The sequence below is a fragment of the Neodiprion lecontei genome, chromosome 6 (assembly GCF_021901455.1).
Source record: "Neodiprion lecontei isolate iyNeoLeco1 chromosome 6, iyNeoLeco1.1, whole genome shotgun sequence".
Classification (NCBI taxonomy): domain Eukaryota; kingdom Metazoa; phylum Arthropoda; class Insecta; order Hymenoptera; family Diprionidae; genus Neodiprion; species Neodiprion lecontei.
The window spans coordinates 13,254,282-13,272,179 of NC_060265.1; the positions used below are offsets into that span (position 1 = coordinate 13,254,282).

Below are 17,898 nucleotides of genomic sequence, written 5' to 3' on the forward strand. Positions count from 1 at the left end.
AGTCAACATATCCCGATCAAGTCAGTCATCGATCGATTCCCGAACCGCTAACACGTCGAAACGTGGAGTTCCTGATAGCTTCGTTTCTAAAGCTGACACCTTTTGAAAAAGGAATATCCCTTAATGAAAACTGCGATTCTGCTGTTTTGTTGCCTGCTACGTACCATGGAGGAGGAAATTTTGAGCATTCAAACACCTGTCGTCTTTGACTAATCAATCGCTCAGTAAGAAATACACGCACGCAAACCGTACGCATCTTCAACTTTCAACAACAGCGATGAGATACGAATAAGCGTTCAGCATCGGGATTTATGCGTATTGCCGAGCAAGAGATCGTTGCACATCTCTGGAAAATTGCTCATATCGTACGGCACTGCAGCGGCGATCACAACTTTAGTCAATACCGTCGTCTGCCATTTGTTTGAAGATGTACAGTACGATCTAAACGCTGTGGAGATTGATAAATGTAAAAAAGTTGGTCTGACCAGCCTGCTGAAAGGTTTCGCTTCGCTTAACCGTGGTCAAAGTTGGCTTGTGGAAAATGCTGGATGGCTCGATGTTCCGAAAACGAAAAAATTAACTGATGCCGATGGCAACTCTGATGTAGTTATTCCGTTGAGCATGATATTGGGCTTCACTGAAGACTATCGCAGGATCATCGTTAACGCGAAACACGAGCTGATTGTTACAAGATCAAAAAGTGATTCAAATGCCATCGTTCAAAATCAAGACGAAGACTTTAGAATCGTGATCGATCAGGTGAAATGGTTAATACCCTACGTGAAGCTCTTGAATCAACGAAAAATTGCACTGTTGAATTTCATTGAGAAAGATACACCTGTCACCATGAGCTTCCGCAGTTGGGAGTTGTACGAATATCCTTTGCTACCGGCAACCACGAAACATGTTTGGACTGTGAAAACGTCCACCCATCTGAAAAAACCGCGATTTATCATGCTCGGTTTTTAAACGAATCAAAAAACAAGCCGGCAAAAATGCCAATCATTTTGATTACTGTAACATTACTGACGTCAAGTTCTTCTTGAATTCCGAGTATTATTTGTACGGTAACCTGAACTGGGTCATAGGTCAGAATCGCTTTGCATCACTGTACGAGATGTACACAAACTTTCAAGCCACCTGTTACGGCAAAGAACCCGAGCCTCTGTTGACGGAGAGCGAAATTCTATAGTACGAACCTTTGATTTTCGTCGACTGTTCGAAATAAGACAAGGCTCTGAAATCTGAACCGGTCGATATTTGTATCTAATTTTAGGCTAAAAATAACTTCTCCACTGGTACACAGTCGACGTACCAGGATTCAGAAGACCGGGTCCCAGTTTTACACCAGAAGAGTTGTCTGTTGTGTCACTCGACGAATATACCAACCCGTCAATTTTTCTCTTTGAACCTCCGTACGATTGGAATCGTTTACTCGCTCCGTTCAAAAGCAAAAATTTTTGGCTGTCACGGAATTATCATGGACTATCCTGGGAAGGTGGTGATTTACCTTCCGAGAAACTTGACTTTACCATCGAATGTATGTCGCTGCGTAATGAATGAACAGTTTACGCGAAAGGTTTGGAGAAAAAAAAGTTGGCTGCGGAAAATTCTGGGTGAAAAAGTTGAAGTCGTTGAATTGATGGATTTGGGTTGTCCGTCGTTCCAGAAATTGCATAAAATTTGGGATACTAATTCAAACTGTACGCATCATGCTATATTACGTCCAAACTGTGCAACTCAAAACGTATTGTTACTACGAAATTTTTTACTCGAACACAAAAGACAATCGGTATCTACTCGAACAGTTATTCATTCCCGTCGCCTAAATCATGGGTACGATACCGTTGAGTGAGAAACACGTAATTACACTCATATATTAGCACTATGAATTTCACGTAAAACTGAAGATGAAGTTTGTCGAAATTCCGGTCAGGAAGAAGAAAGTTTAATACTTTGAAAGACGTGAGAATAAAAATCGACGTTTCGGCCGGGCCCTGCCGACCATCCTCAGGAATAACTTCTATAATAATTAACAAAACAGGATGCTTCAACACAACAATTCTGAATTGAGAGCATGGAAATATGTTCAAACGAATATTTGTTGTTGTACAAAATCGGTGAAAAATTAAACAGTTGCAAGAAACTTGTCTCAGTGACAGTTTTAGGTTAAGTGTCAAATTTTGAAGAAAGGTTAATAAGAGGAAAAATTGGTTGATGAGGAATGAATTTTTTCCTCTTATTAACCTTTCTTTAAAATTTGACACTTAACCTAAAAATTTTGAAGAAAGGTTAATAAGAGGAAAAATTGGTCGATGAGGAATGAATTTTTTCCTCTTATTAACCTTTCTTTAAAATTTGACACTTAACCTAAAACTGTCACTCAGACAAGTTTCTTGCAACTGTTTAATTTTTCACCGATTTTGTACAACAACAAATATTCGTTTGAACATATTTCCATGCTCTCAATTCAGAATTGTTGTGTTGAAGCATCCTGTTTTGTCAATTATTATAGAAATTATTCCTGAGGATGGTCGGCAGGGCCCGGCCGAAACGTCGATTTTTATTCTCACGTCTTTTAAAGTATTAAACTTTCTTCTGCCTGACCGGAATTTCGACAAACTTCATCTTCAATCTACCTCCTGGTCAGGAACTTCCTTCCTAAATTCACGTAAAACTGTAATCTTGAGTTGTTTTTTTTCAATAAAATATTTGTCATCGTCAATATCAACCTTTAATTCAGAATGTCTGTCCTGCTAGTTAAGAGTTTATTTCAAAACCATCCAGAATTTGACGTCGCACCTCAATCCGTCGTCGGCAGACCGCTCGCCGTCAAGTAGAAACTAGTCGAACGCGTTGTTCGTCGGCCTACGATTCCGAGAATCTTTCAAGGTCAAAGAAGCTCTTTCTCACGGTCCCAGACCGCTCGCTGTCAAGTCGAAACTTGTCGAACGCATTGTTTGTCAGCCTACATTCGTTCAGGGTCGAAGCAGCCGCATACAAATTTCAGAACCGTCCAGAATTCAACGTCGCACCGAAATCCTTCGACCACGGGCCGCTCAGCGTCAAGTCAAAACTCGTCGGACGATTCCGAGTATTGTTTTCGTCGTACGATTCCAAAAATTGTTTGTTGACCTGAAATTCGTTCAAGGCCAGAGCGGGTCGTTCAGAATTTAAAGTCGCACCGAAATCCTTTGACCGCATGCCGCTCAACGTCGAGTCGAAACACGTCGGACGAATTGTTTGTCAGCCTAGATTCGTTCAAGGCCATTGCATGAGCCTCCCAACGTCACACCTCCGCCCTCGAAACCTCTCGATCGCCGGAGAATCTTCTCGAAGCTCTCAAAACCTGACACATGCCAGGATTCTCGGTCGAACGTTCGAGGATCCACGGGGTCCGTTCGAACGCCTGAGGATTCACGGAGTGCGCTGAGTAATGCAGTCATCGATCCCGCTCGATGGCATGATTTTCTTTACCGACGAAGATCACAATTTATCCCAGAAGGGTTAATACCACGGCAATTTCAGGCATTTTTTACCAACGATCATGGTCATTTGGAGGATTTTTTACCGACGATCATGGTTATCTGGGGGATTATTTACCAACGATCATGGGAGATTTTCTTACCGACGAGCGGTTGGCAGAGCACGTTTCATTCAATGGGGGGGGAGGGTAACCTTCAAGGTTTCGCTCTGGGATGTACAGATAGGCGGTTTGGCCGGCGGATAGGCGGCTTGGTCGATAAAGAAGGTGTTTGTACTCAGAACCGGCCTTGTTATACTACTTTTTTATCGTATATTATATTTTTTTCATTGTATATTTTTTCACATATTTAAACTTGAATTTGATTATTTTCTCACGTAAACGCAAGATAAACGGCGTGCAAGGGTAGTAACCCCTCTTATAATTTTTTCAAGAATATCCAACTATATGTCATATTTCCTTCGTGTTCGGATGCATTGTCATCTTTTTTTCCAGATTTTTAGACACGAATTTCATAATTTTTTGCACACATGTAATTATATTTAGGGCTGGCTCACCCTCTCAATTTATTTATTTATTTTTTTTTTTTTGTCGAGAAATATTTATTTTCCATTTCTCTTCATGAGAAAACTTCTTCAGTTGGATTGGTGAAAAAATACTATATTCTTGTGGGTGAAACTGCCAAATTGCCCCTTGACATGCCTCACTTTGAAGGATGGTTTCACGCCTTTGAAGTGTTTCATGGCCGATACAAAAAAATATGTGTCGCTCAGTTTTTAGTCCACTTTAACAATTTACAAAATAAATCAAATCGTAAAGTTAGGGCTGGGATACCTTCCTTGTGAGTATAAGTGCGTTGTAGTCAATAATATCATAAATACAAAATTTGCATTCAGCAAAAGAACACCCCTCACGGTAAAAACCCTCAAGTTTTGGGGGCAAGCCTCAAAATTTAGGAGTTTACCCTGAAAGTTGAGGATGAAGCCCTAAATTTAGGGGTTCACCCCCAAAAATTGAAGGTCAACCATCATCAATGGAGGGTTAATCTCCAACTATTGGAGATAGACCCTCAACCATTGAAAGTTCATCCCCAAGAGTTGAAGGTGAACCCTCGACGTGGAAGGTGAAGCCTCAACGTTGAAGGTACACCTCTAACGTGGAAGGTAAACCCTTAACGATAAAGGTTAGTTCCTAACAATTGAGGGTTCAATCCTCAAGACATGAAGGTGAACCCTCGACGTTGAAGATACACCTATAACGATGAGGGTAATTCATATTCCCAAAATTTAACTGATGGTAAATGTGAGGGTGAACTATCAACATTGCGGGAATTGTCCCCTGCAACCCCAAGGGATACACCGATCCTTTCTTCAGGGTAAACTCAAAAATTTGGGTGTCAACGGGAAAATATAATATGTAAAAGATTGGTGGTGAACCCTTGATTTCATTGCAGGGTAATATAACCCGTGAAAATTCGAAGGTAATTCTTATGATATTCGTCGAAGTTCTATTATTCTCAATAACATATGAAATGATCTATCTATATATTATTTAGAGCAAGACCGATGATTCAATTTGAATCAACTTTCGAGCAGCTCGCTGGAATTAAGCCATCGCATCATATTATAATAATTTCTTCTATGCTTTTTGTTTCTTTTTGGTATTTGGTTGTTTAAAAACACGATCAAATGAATGAGCACGGAGTCATCAGGTACCTGATAAGAAAAGGAGAAACGTTCAAATAAATAAGATTCCCAAATGCATTATGACATTCCGTCAACGAATGTGCATTGGCAAGCGGTCTGATTGTATATAAAAAGAAACAGGATTCACTAATTGTATAATGTCAGTAATCTACAGGTATACAAAAATAAAATTATAAAAATAAAACGAAGTAACCAACAGGTATATAACGATAAAATAATAAAAAGTGTAGTAACCGACAGGTATATAAAGATAAGAGAATAAATCACAGGAACCGACAGCTCTACGTGGATAAAATTATAACACCTCAGCTCACAGGCATATGCAGATAAAATCATAAGCACAGTAACCAACAGGTATACGAAAATAGAATTATAAAACTCACAAGGAAACGTTTTCAGGTGTCCCCCTCCGATTTCGATGAAACTCTGGTATGTTATGGAGGGTCAAAATCGATGATATACGTATTTTTTTTATGGGCCCAAACTCATTTTAAAGGGGTGCAACACCCCTCCAAAGTTGACCACCTCCCAAGATGATTTTTCTGTTTTGCATACAAGGAGGGGATTTTGATAACTAATAATGATAGTAATAAATACCTTGTCAAAAGTGATGAAAAACACACTTCGAATATTCTCAAGAACTCTTTATTTTAGGGGTTAACTTGTATATACAAAGTTCATTTTTTACATTGGAAACAAGATGTTCATCAGAGCTCAATGAATCCAACAGCACTGTGAAGAGCATGCAAGAATACAGAATACGTGCTTTCGATTTTTTCCCAAAAACTGAATTCCTATCGACTTTTTTCCCAATATTGCGGATTATGTCTAGTACTTAGCCATGAATCATTGAATAACATTGTTTGAGGCTCACATTCATTCTGGCATCGCTCTCTTATCATTTGACTGTTTTATCATTTTTTTTCAAGAAACGTAAATATTTTTCATTTCAAGCAGACTATCAACTACTCGAAAATTCGATGTGTGTCATATGTAAACAAGTCACATCTCTACTTGAATTAATTCTATGGAACAGATATTTTTTTTAACGATTACGCGTATCTTTCGGATATTTTCAATATGAAAAGTCGTGAGACCGTTCAGTGCTTGTTAATACGTTAATAACAGAACTTCGAGCAGTTATTGAATTTCTTCTCACGTTTACAATGAAAGTGAATCCAATAAACGTTATCAAACTTCTGTGGGCAGCATTTGAAGTAATGAATATACCCGAGTCCCCGTTAACAAATGATGAACGTGAAATAGTATCGATCTTCGAAAACATTCTATTACAAAGCATGACAGAATATAATAGTGTGGAAATGATTGAGGAAAATTCTCTTGACTTTGAAGAGCCCTACAAAAATCTTGAAACGTTTGCAGTGGAGGATGCAGATTTTCAGGTGCCTTCCGAAGGACCTGAAGACAGCTGTTCCGAAGATGAGAAACCTTTAAGTTTCGATTATAAAAGAAGAGCTGTTGAATATTGGAGGAGTGCAAAGACGAAAAAAAATCGCTCAATTTATACGGTTTGTCATAGATATAAAAAAGTCAAATCAGTACGACGATTGCATCGTTGGGCACACCAAATCAACCAGGGAGGGACATACATGGAAAAATTGGCTCGCATATCAGAGTATACATTGCAGAATATGAAAAATGCCATTGACGCAGGCTTGATTGTTCATGATACGGATCTGCGAAGATGAGCTTTACAGGCCCAAGGACTTATCAGTCATAAGGATTTTTGATTTAAAGCATCGCCAACGTGGTTACTTCACTTTAAGAAGATCCATCGCATTACTAGCAGAAAAATCAATAAATTCGTCACGCGAAAATCAGGGGAAAATAGTGAATATTTACACAAGAGTGCTGAAGAATTTTTGTAAAGAGTTGAACCTTATGTTTCCGAATATGGATTACAAAATATATATAATTCTGATCAGAGTGGTTTCCAAATAGCGATTTATTCTGGACGAACGTTAACGGAAGAAGGAACTAAAAAAGTGTCGTGCATAGTACAATCAGTAACTTCAACAACGCACAGTTATTCTATACAGCCTACAATTTTAGCGGACGGAAAATTATTATCTCCTTTATTTATTGTTTTAATAGAACCATCCGGAACGTTCGGACCTATAGTTGAACAACATTCATTCAGACCGCCAAATGTTTTCATCACAGCTTCCAAATCAGGAAAACTTACTTCGGGTATAATAATTCTTGTTTCGCTCTGCATATATTCAAACGGTATCAATCACAATGATTCATTACAGAGCATTTCAAGATGTGGTTAGAAGAAGTGTTTATCCCAAAAGTGGGACTGAAGAGTCTACTTCTAATTGATTCTTGGAGTGGGCATTGTTCTAGAGTTGTGCAAGAGACGACACCCCCAGACAAAAAGTTGACGACTTTATTGATACCGAAAGGAACCACTGGAAAAATTCAACCTCTCGATGTTTTCGGCTTCCGTATATGGAAAAATTATATTCGTCATTTTTCAGACACCGTAGTTCTTCTTGATTATGATTTAAATTTACATTTAAGGAATAATATAATAAAATTACAGTCTTTAGTTCACAACCAACTGTCATCTCCGCGATATCATAATTTGTTTCGTTATGAGTGGCATGAAAGCGTGTTCATTGCAAAAAAACCTGATGAATTTGATAACCCCGTCGATTTTGCATTTGGACAGTCATCTCATCCGAATTGTGAAATCGAAGGTTGCACGAATGTCGCAGTAATCAGATGTTCTTGGTGTAAAAAATCACTTTGCCTACAGCATTTTTTTTATAAATATCATTATTGCACCGACTATCATCCATAAAGCGATCTATAGATAAACTTGGAACTTGTTTTTGTTTAAAGGGTGTGGCCACGGTAGAGGAATCATGTGCATATTCAACAATTTTGTATTATATAAAAACGCAATTTATTTACAAAACTATTTACAGGTGTATTTAGTGTATGAATCAAAGTAACAAAAAAAAAATTTCTTCATCCATTTTTTCAATGCAAAATGGCTAATAATCACTACTTGTTTTTTGTTGATCTTTTTCCCAGCCCTTACCCCTCAAATATCTGTGCCATAGAATTAATTCAAGTAGAGATGTGACTTGTTTACATATGACACACATCGAATTTTCGAGTAGTTGATAGTCTGCTTAAAATGCAAAATATTTACGTTTCTTGAAAAAAATTGATAAAACAGTAAAATGATAAGAGAGCGATGCCAAAATGAATGCGAGCCTCAAACAATGTTATTCAATGATTCATGGCTAAATACTAGACATAATCCGCAATATTGGGAAAAAAGTCGATAAGAATTCAGTTTTTGGGAAAAATCGAAAGCACGTATTCTGTATTCATGCATGCTCTTCACAGTACTGTTGGATTCATTGAGCTTTGATGAACATCTTGTTTCGAATGTAAAAAATGAACTTTGTATATACAAGTTAACCCCTAAAATAAAGAGTTCTTGAGAATATTCGAAGTGTGTTTTTCATCACTTTTGACAAGGTATTTATTACTATCATTATTAGTTATCGAAATCCCCTCCTTGTATGCAAAACAGAAAAATCATCTTGGGAGGTGGTCAACTTTGGAGGGGTGTTGCACCCCTTTAAAATGAGTTTGGGCCCATAAAAAAAATACGTATATCATCGATTTTGACCCTCCATAACATACCAGAGTTTCATCGAAATCGGAGGGGGACACCTGAAAACGTGTTATTGTCAGTAACCAACATGTATACGAAAGTAAAATTATCAAACAAAATAACCAACAGGTATACGAAAGTAAAATTATAAAACAAGGTAACTAGGAATGAACGATCCGGCACTGAGGCCGGTTTGCCTAGTTCTGTTATCTGGGACGACATTCAATGGTCAGCCACCCGCATGAACGGCACACACATATCAATGATCGAGAACTCGCGTCACCGCACTCAGGCATACATCCACGCTATAAGCTCAAGGAGACGCAAAACATATTACAATATAATATAAGGATCACTATTGATATTGCATTTTACATATCCTGCATGCCATTATACAACGCTCCAAAAGAATACTACTCAGTTTTTTCAGGGTTGAAATTTGAAATCATAAACTACACTATATATGGGGATTCCCATGTCAACTTGGTGAATCGTAAACATTGACCCTCTTCGATTTTCTTAGTGATTTTTTATATGATCGTTCTTGGAAATTATCTGAAAATTATCGAAGCTGAATATTTTATATATTTTCATATGGTGTATGCACATCTAGGCATACATCTCCATTATAATATAATAATGAATGAAATGCAACGGGTACAGATAATTCTTCATGGCTATATGAATTATGCATACGTATATTAAATTTTATTTACGATTGTTCTTCTGCGTGGGGATACATTATACCTCCTTTTATATTAAACGTGAATTCGTATAGATATACAAGAATTCAATAATGTTAATATATCATTTTCGTGGCATTCAATGATAAAAATGAATATCCAAATGCATATATAATATATGTGTATGATTGCCTCAAGATATCAAATGAGAAATTACCAGACAACTTCTTAATGAGTCAGTTTCTATTGTATTGAATAATGGTGTGTAATGCACTTTTGTAATACCGTCACATCTATAATCCCAGTAAAATGATATAATAAGCTCTTGACTCGAGAATTCTTTCAAAATAAATCCTCGATTTTGTAAGAATCTGGACGTCATCGCGTCACAACAATATGTTCACACATATACGTGTGTTGTCGATTATCGTGAGGCTGCGACGATGGTCAGTCAATCAGTATCCGTAGAGTCCTTTACATCAATCATCAATATAACAACTCGAATTAACATATAAGCATGGAGACAGAATTTCAATTATTTATTTATTTGTTTTGTGTCATCCGTTCGAACCCTGTTGGGAAAGTTTAAGAAAATTCTGACACCAATTATCAGATTGATCTAAGTATATATTATGTAAGGACTGACGACTCAACATAAAGGACAAACATTTATTTTCATCGTACGACGCCTCAGAAAGATAAGAGTTATTTTTAAATATTTATGTTTGTCTTGTTTTATTTCACGTCCCATCAATATTTCTCGCCAATTTTAACTGTATAACCATTTATATAATTATAAGATTTACTTTACCATTATGCCTATATAGCACCTGACCTACCAATATAAGAAATTCGTTACAATTGGGAGGTCCACCCTCGATTTGGGAGTAAACCTTCGATTTCGAGGTTAACCCTGAATCAAGGGTTACGAATTTACCCCTTAGAGGTTGTAGGTTATTTTGGGGGTTATTTTGGGTGTAAAATTGGGGTTTTTTTTCCTAAGGGAGAGGTGCACTGGATATACAGTAGCTCTCAAAAGTATTTTGATAATATGAAATTAGTAATTACTTTGATCAATCTTTTTTCTGACTTTTCTTTACTTTCACTTTATTTTCGAGCAATCAAGAGTTAATTTTAAACAATTATGGAGAATATCGAATTTCTTTCACCAAATAATATTATTGTTTTTTGTGGTTTATACTTGCATGTAATCAACTCAATTACTATCTTTGTCAAAATACTTTTGAGCGCTACTGTATGAGAAGGATTATTGTAACAATAGCGGAGACGCCTGTGCGTATACGTTCACGGATGGGCCTTTTCTGGTCCCGGGTTCGGCTTCCGCGATCGTCCGTTAATTCTTCTCATCGAAAAATTTTCTCTTCAATTAATTGCATGTATATTCCTGACCAATAAAATTCGAAAACATCTAAAAAAGCGACACACCGCAGTCGTTGTGAAAAAACTCGTATGCAGTATGCAATACAAATCATGCTTGGTGTTGGCCACTCACACCTTCCAAACAACATGCGTGCATACGACTTTGCGTCACAAGTATGAGTGCGTGTAGTCTGTCTCATTAATATACGAACATTTATTATTTCAGCCCACATAAATCACATACGAGGTGTCGCGGGCGTCAATCATGTGGGAATCGGAGCAGGATTTGACGGCATCAATTTGTAAGTTTTTCTATTATATGTCTTCATATCACAACTGATTTATTGTAAACTGCTCAGAATGAGGTAGAATATATAAAGCAAGACACTTTCGTGTGAACAATCAAAGAGCCACTAGTGGTAACAGTTTGCCGTACTAATTGTTACAAACGAGCATGCTACTTAATTATTATGTACAGTCCGCTCTCAAGGGGTGTATTTTTCTTGGAACTCAGGTGCCCCCACAACTGACACGCGTTCACGCTGTTGGAGTTCTCGTTGCGCTCTCGTAATAGTGCCGCCGCGCCGGGTAAACTGTGACTACTCGTGTATATTTACGTATATTCGTTTTCCTTAGCATATAAAAATGGATTGTTTTGATTTTCCAAATTCAATTTCTTTTTCTAAATTTCATCATTTTAAGAAAACTTATCACATGTATTCCCATTTATTCCATAAAATGTGTTAAAAATACACATTGATATAGTAAAATCATCAAATGTATATAATCCCTATTTTTTTAAATAAAATCAATTATTATTTTAATGATAATAATCGAAATTTATGACATTTTTTGTTGATGATATTATTACTATATTATGAATTTTATAACGAAATAACATTATTAAAAAAATAATGACAATAATTTCAATTTAAAGCACAGAATTATTCGCTATTGCATTGAGCCAGCGTTTGGCACTATTGAGAGAGACGAATATGAAACCCGAAGTGAGCCCGTGGTGGGGGTTACGTTCGAATGAGAATAAGGGGAAGCGGCACTATTAGGAGCGACACTATTACGAGAGCGGACTGTACGATGACTTTGTATGCTTAGTTTGTACGAAATAACCCGGTATAATGCATGGAGCATTCCATGTCGACTGGACCAAGTTTTGACCCTCGTATGATTTGTTTCCAAAAAAGGTGTAGTAGGACCACAAGAACGCCGTCTGATATTTTTCAAAAATTTTTCGAACAATCTCATAGGAGTAATGACTATCAAAAGTCAAAAGAAATATTCGAAAAAATACTGCATTTTATTCTGATCATTCTGTCACAGGACCCATAATGGCGAACGACCTCTTCTTAGGCGGTTGGATACCTGCGACATTCTTGTTCAGCCAAAATATGGAGAATTTTATTTCTTACAACAATTATTGAAATCAACATTGAATGTTTTTAGGTCAGTCGATATTTTGTCAATATCCTCTTACATCTTCCGGACCTCGCGCTCTTTCAACTCTGTTTTCTCAGCGCGCATTTTCTAACCAGGTTCAATAGTAGAAATTATTGACATACATAAATGTACGTTAATTCTGCATTCGACGAATGTCAAGTTAACGAGAAACCAAACTTTGATTTCATTAGTAAAATATCAACTTTTTGGTAGGAGAAACGTTCCCCACACAACTGACGAAACTTTTGTCTCTTACTCTTGGACAAGGCGGTTATTACTGGTGAAAAACTTATTTCACACTCCATTACTTATGACAAGGCATAGAATCTATGAATCAATACAGAAATTGTAATTTAGTATGGATTTCCCATGAACGTTTCAAAATGTTCAGCATATTACCGATTTTCACGTGATGTTCACTATCAAAGTACAACTCGAATTCCAGTGATTTCCAGTGATTTTGAACTAATTCCACAAGTGAATAGTCCCTCGCTGCTGATGTTCGATCCTGCGTTTGGTTCGTTCATATTTGAAAAACTAGCTGCCTATGCACATGTCACAACAATTTTGCTTCAGTCAAAGCTTTCAGTGTCTAAAATATAGAAAGCATGTGTTAATATTCAGGATAGATAGAAATTGAGATGACGTAAAACAGAGTACTATACATTTCATGCATGCTTTCACTCATTTATGTCTCGAAGAATATATTAAACCATAAATAGTCTTCAAGTGATCTGTGGACCATATAGCTTGCATTATGTAGCACAAAAATATCCAACCTCTCTGATGATAAACGAATGAACAGAAACCGTACCAGCCTAGATCTGAGTGTAGCTAGCACAGAATACAATGCAATCAACTTTCGGGGGTAACAAAGCTCAGAAAGGGATTACCAAGGCCAGCAAATGCTTGTACAACAACTTGTTTGTTGTACAGAATGGCGAACATATTTTGCATCATGTGCCACACAGCTGACAGATTGTTTTCGAATTGCGTTGTTCAATGATAGCTTAGTTTCCTGCATATTCCAACCCTTGTCCTTCGCTTTTTGCCAGTAGCAGTTGATTTCTGTAGATGCCAGATCTACGCTTTATTGGTGAACCCACATTAGAGGCAATACTATACTTGCATCCAGCTGTCAGCCAAGGTACTTAATTGAAGATACTTCACACATATTTTACATCAAAACGTATTGCTTTGTATATACTGTAACCAATTGTTTGAGGATTATATGTAGATTGGTTACCTTACGGCGCAGTTACTAACCTGAATAATTAGATATTGAGAGATAATGAAAGAGAGACACATGATTGTTGGGCGCCAGACACACATGCGTCAGAAAATAGATAATTAGAAAAAAGATATAGACCAAGACAAGATCAGGTTCTACGACGGTTTTGCACAGCTTGCTCAGTATAGACAAGATAATGGTAGAGGGGAGGGGTTGAATCCAATAGATAAGATAAGAAACAGGTGAAGCAGAAATAGCATCAAATATATTGACCAAGAAGCGATAAATATTAATAACAAGCAAACAACTGAAGAGATTTAGATACAAATAAGATAGGTGAGATAATTAATTTAAAGCCAGGTAAAGTTAAGCGAGAGACTTAACAAATAACAGAACGTTTTCAGAATAAACGAGAGATATGCGTAGGCTCGCGATACTATGATTTCAGGTAATAATTAACACGGTTTTATAATGAATAGGCAGAACAGAGAAAGATATAAGGTACTTGAATTAAGCATTGATCAAGCAAGCCATAAAATATGAGAAGAGATTGTGAGAACCATGCGAAATACAAAAATTGTAATAGTTATCACATTACCAGAAATATCAGAGATATAACAGAGGCAGGGAATTATTAATTACAAACGAAATTCAAAGAAACAGGTCAAGCAGAGAATTATTATGAAATATAGGAACTAACAGATAATACGTAGTCTCTAGTTTGCGGTAAGTGCGAGAAGAAAGAGAGATAATATTCGGTACGATAAAAAATGATTTCGTGATTAAGACAAATAATACTCAAGAGAATTAATGCGCAACATACGACAAACCAAAGAGACTACGGACAACTACGATCAGCGGTATTAGCGAAGAAAATAATGAAAACGATGTTATTCGATACGGCGCAATAATCCAAAGTCAAAAGAACGACGAGCGAGACCGCACGGCGATGTAAGATCGCCCACGCGGTACACTCACTAAGATAAATTAATCAAAGATAATAGGTAAAGAAACAGTTATGAATTAATCAGAAAAAGTATAACGAAATAGTAATGCTCAATAGCTAAGGTAAGAATTGACAACTTAACAGAACATGCTGCTATACAGCGATATTAGATATTTAGGTATTCTAGAAGAGAGAGATGATAAAATAAAGCAATAGTCACTAACAATGCGTGAGTAAGAGTCAACCAGTCGCGAAGTTACTTGCAATAAGAAATAGAAAATAATAAGACGAGAAGTAGTAGAGAAAAAGGTACGAGCCCAGGTGGCTTACGCAGACCAACTGCAAGAGAGAGAGAGAGAGAGATGAAGATACGATATATTGCAAGTAATTTCGTGGCTTCACACAATAGAAAAGCAACCTCAGTTACGTAAAAAGAAGATAAAACCGGCACCGAAGATGCGGTAAGAAAGCGAGAAACTGAATCTATTGATAGCGATAATAATACTGGATACTGCGAGAGCACGTCTTCATTAATCGAGAACTGAACGTAGAGTGTCGAGACGAGCGATGATCCTGACTTTCGTCGTGCTGCTGTCACGTGATTCTTCCTCAAATTTGCTTTATTCGAATTGGGCCAGCAGGTTGCGTTGATCGGGTCTACGGGTAGGCGGCGATAATCCCTCGCCGCGTGTTTTTCTTCTCCTTCACTGACAGGTATTGAGGTATCGGCACGTTGGCGGTGGTCGGATATGTTTTCATCAGCTGTGCTGTATCGTTGATGAGAGGGGAAGTCGCACCACTCATGTATTGCGATATCGTAGTATGCGGGAATGTCGCGGTACCGGTATTTTGGACTTGCGACCGATTATGCTTCACTCCTTGCTTTACTGGTACTCCCCGTTGTAGCTATTTCGTTGGCGCTGCATCCCGGCCCTCGCTCATCGGAGCCCTCATGCCAGAACGATCTGGTGGTGATGGCCCTCGACCCGGATCCCCACACTGTATCCACCAGATCCACGTGGTCAGCATAGTCTAGCCTATTCCACGCCACAGCCCCTCGATAGAACGGTTCATTAAGAGAAAACCGTCCTCTATTTGATAGACAACGACTTAGTAGATGTCGTGGTCGGTTCAGCTCCAGGCTGATAAGTATCGTCGACGGGAGGCTTTGTTGTGTTTTTGACGCACAGCCCTGTACGCCGTCTGGCGATTCATCCGAGCGGTATTGATTCGTGGTTCGGCTCCTGGCCGATAAGTCTTGAATAGTTGGAGGTACTGCTTGTGCATCACGCACGACCCTGTTCACAACTTAGATAGGCATCCATCGGGAGTGGCTTCAGCAATATTCGTTCGTCCGTAGTTGGTGGTGGTCGGTGTTGAGTTGGTACGTGACCCCTGTCAGGCAGTGTACTGGTATCTTGAAGCGGAAGTCTCGTAGATGGTTCGCGTAGAGCGTTACAAAATTAGAAAATAGAATAGAATGAGCTTAATAAAAAGAACTTCACTTAAAGATAACTAGTCGTTTTTTTTTGGAGTATTGGCCTCAGACGTGCTTTCGTTATTTTCAGCGATATTTTGTACGTAGGGAAGTGCGATAATTGAACCATGTGACGGGGTACGAAATACCACGTCACAATACATACCAGCTCTTGTGGCACACTCGTGAGATTCTGCAGATTCTATTGAATCTTGCTCATTCTTCGCCATCGATGTTACGACGTACGATTTGTTACGCACTTTGTATCCTGGACTGATGTTTGTTCCACAGTGCATGCTGAGCTTAGTGACGTACTTTCTGGTGCAAACCTAATTATATAGAAGGTGTAACTGTCAGGTTATGTATATAGTGGAAAATGTGGATGCTCATCGATATTGATGAATGGATAATTTCTGTATACTCTTCTGGGTATGAAGAAATGTATAGAAAACAGAATTATTAAAACAGACTGCTATTGACGTTTATTGTCCCGTGTGGAGGCATTTTATAGAACCCCACTATGACATTGTGGCGGACACCCGCCACTGGCGAGAAAAACCGTTGAAATATTTTCGTGTCCGACTAGCCTTCGAGTGTCCAGGCCTTGCCTCGCTAGCCGAGGGCTAGGGGTTTGACCGCGCCAGAAATTTCCCTACATGTGGCATTTTTGGCGCGACGCGACCCTTGGCCTCGACTCGGGGGCGAGCCTGCACTCTTTCTTTACCCTAGTCTTCGTTGCGCTCTCGTAACATACGCATCAAGTAGCTAGCTTCATTCTTTTGCTTTCTGTACCTTCATCAATCAATCGTGTAAATTCAGTACCTCGTTTGTTCTCTGTTTCAATAAAGCATCTATTAATTTCTTGTTATCGTAAACCATAATTATCGGCATCAATCATTTCGCTAATCACTCCACAACTCCAAAACTCTACAGACATCAATATTGAAAATTTTAATGAATCACATATATGTATGAAAAACAATCCATAATTTCTCTGACAAATTTCATAAATTTAGACCAACTAGGGGCTTCGACCCTGCGCGCTTCGCGCGCCAACCCCACCTCGGCGCTACGCGCCTCACTATTTCCTTATACAGTGTCCATTAGACAGGTGAATTTATTTGTGCTGATTTGATGACAGGGCTGCAACTGTTGATCGGTTGTTTCCGATCAACCTGACATTACTATTGGCTCCCTATGCAGGTCTGCTCAGATTGTTTTCGTGAACGAATCCACTCACATGTACAAAACCCCCGATGCCATGTATCCCCAATTGAATTTGGCGACTTATTTTGCTATAGTTATTATCTTCCCCATAGTAGAAGAAATTCACAACTCTGCTACAAGTAGAATTTCTATGGCTTCAGACAAATTAAAAACTCTTTATGATATTCGAGCCAGGGATATAAAATTTAATGCCGGAGATTCTGTCTGGCTCTTTTAACCTTAAAGACAGAAAGGACGAGGTCCGAAACTACGAAGAAACTGGGATGGCCCTTACTTCCAAGAAAGGTCACCTTACTGTACCCCCACAACCTGGGTCAAAAAAATTATATTTTGTAGTTCACACCAAAGTATAAACCCTCACGAAAAATAAGCAGCCCACTTGCTTATTTAAGGGATGAAATTAATTCTCAAAAATCGGAGGTTTTTTCGTTTTTCGCTGATATCTTCAAAACAAAAATAGATACGGCAAAAGTTTAGAGAGCAAAGTTGTTAATTTTTAGTGCTCTGCAAAAATATGTAGCCGAAAATTGGAAACAATTTTTTTATTTCTTTTTATTTAAAAAAAAAGTGTTTTTTAATACATTTTTCGTCATTTGATCACTGAAGAAGTTCTTATTTCGCCTGAAAATTGAATGAGGTTGACAAATT

General features: G+C 38.0%; 1 protein-coding gene across 3 annotated transcripts in view; it reads left to right on the top strand.

Moving 5' to 3' along the window:
* The window catches only part of LOC124294980 (dipeptidase 1-like), a 1,606,684-nt gene that overhangs the window by 1,280,730 nt on the left and 308,056 nt on the right, over window positions 1-17,898 (top strand). For all 3 annotated transcript variants that reach the window (XM_046742822.1, XM_046742823.1, XM_046742824.1), the window contains exon 11: window positions 11,141-11,216. In XM_046742822.1, coding sequence (XP_046598778.1) covers window positions 11,141-11,216 — 76 coding nt within the window. The remainder of the gene's footprint in view (window positions 1-11,140; window positions 11,217-17,898) is intronic.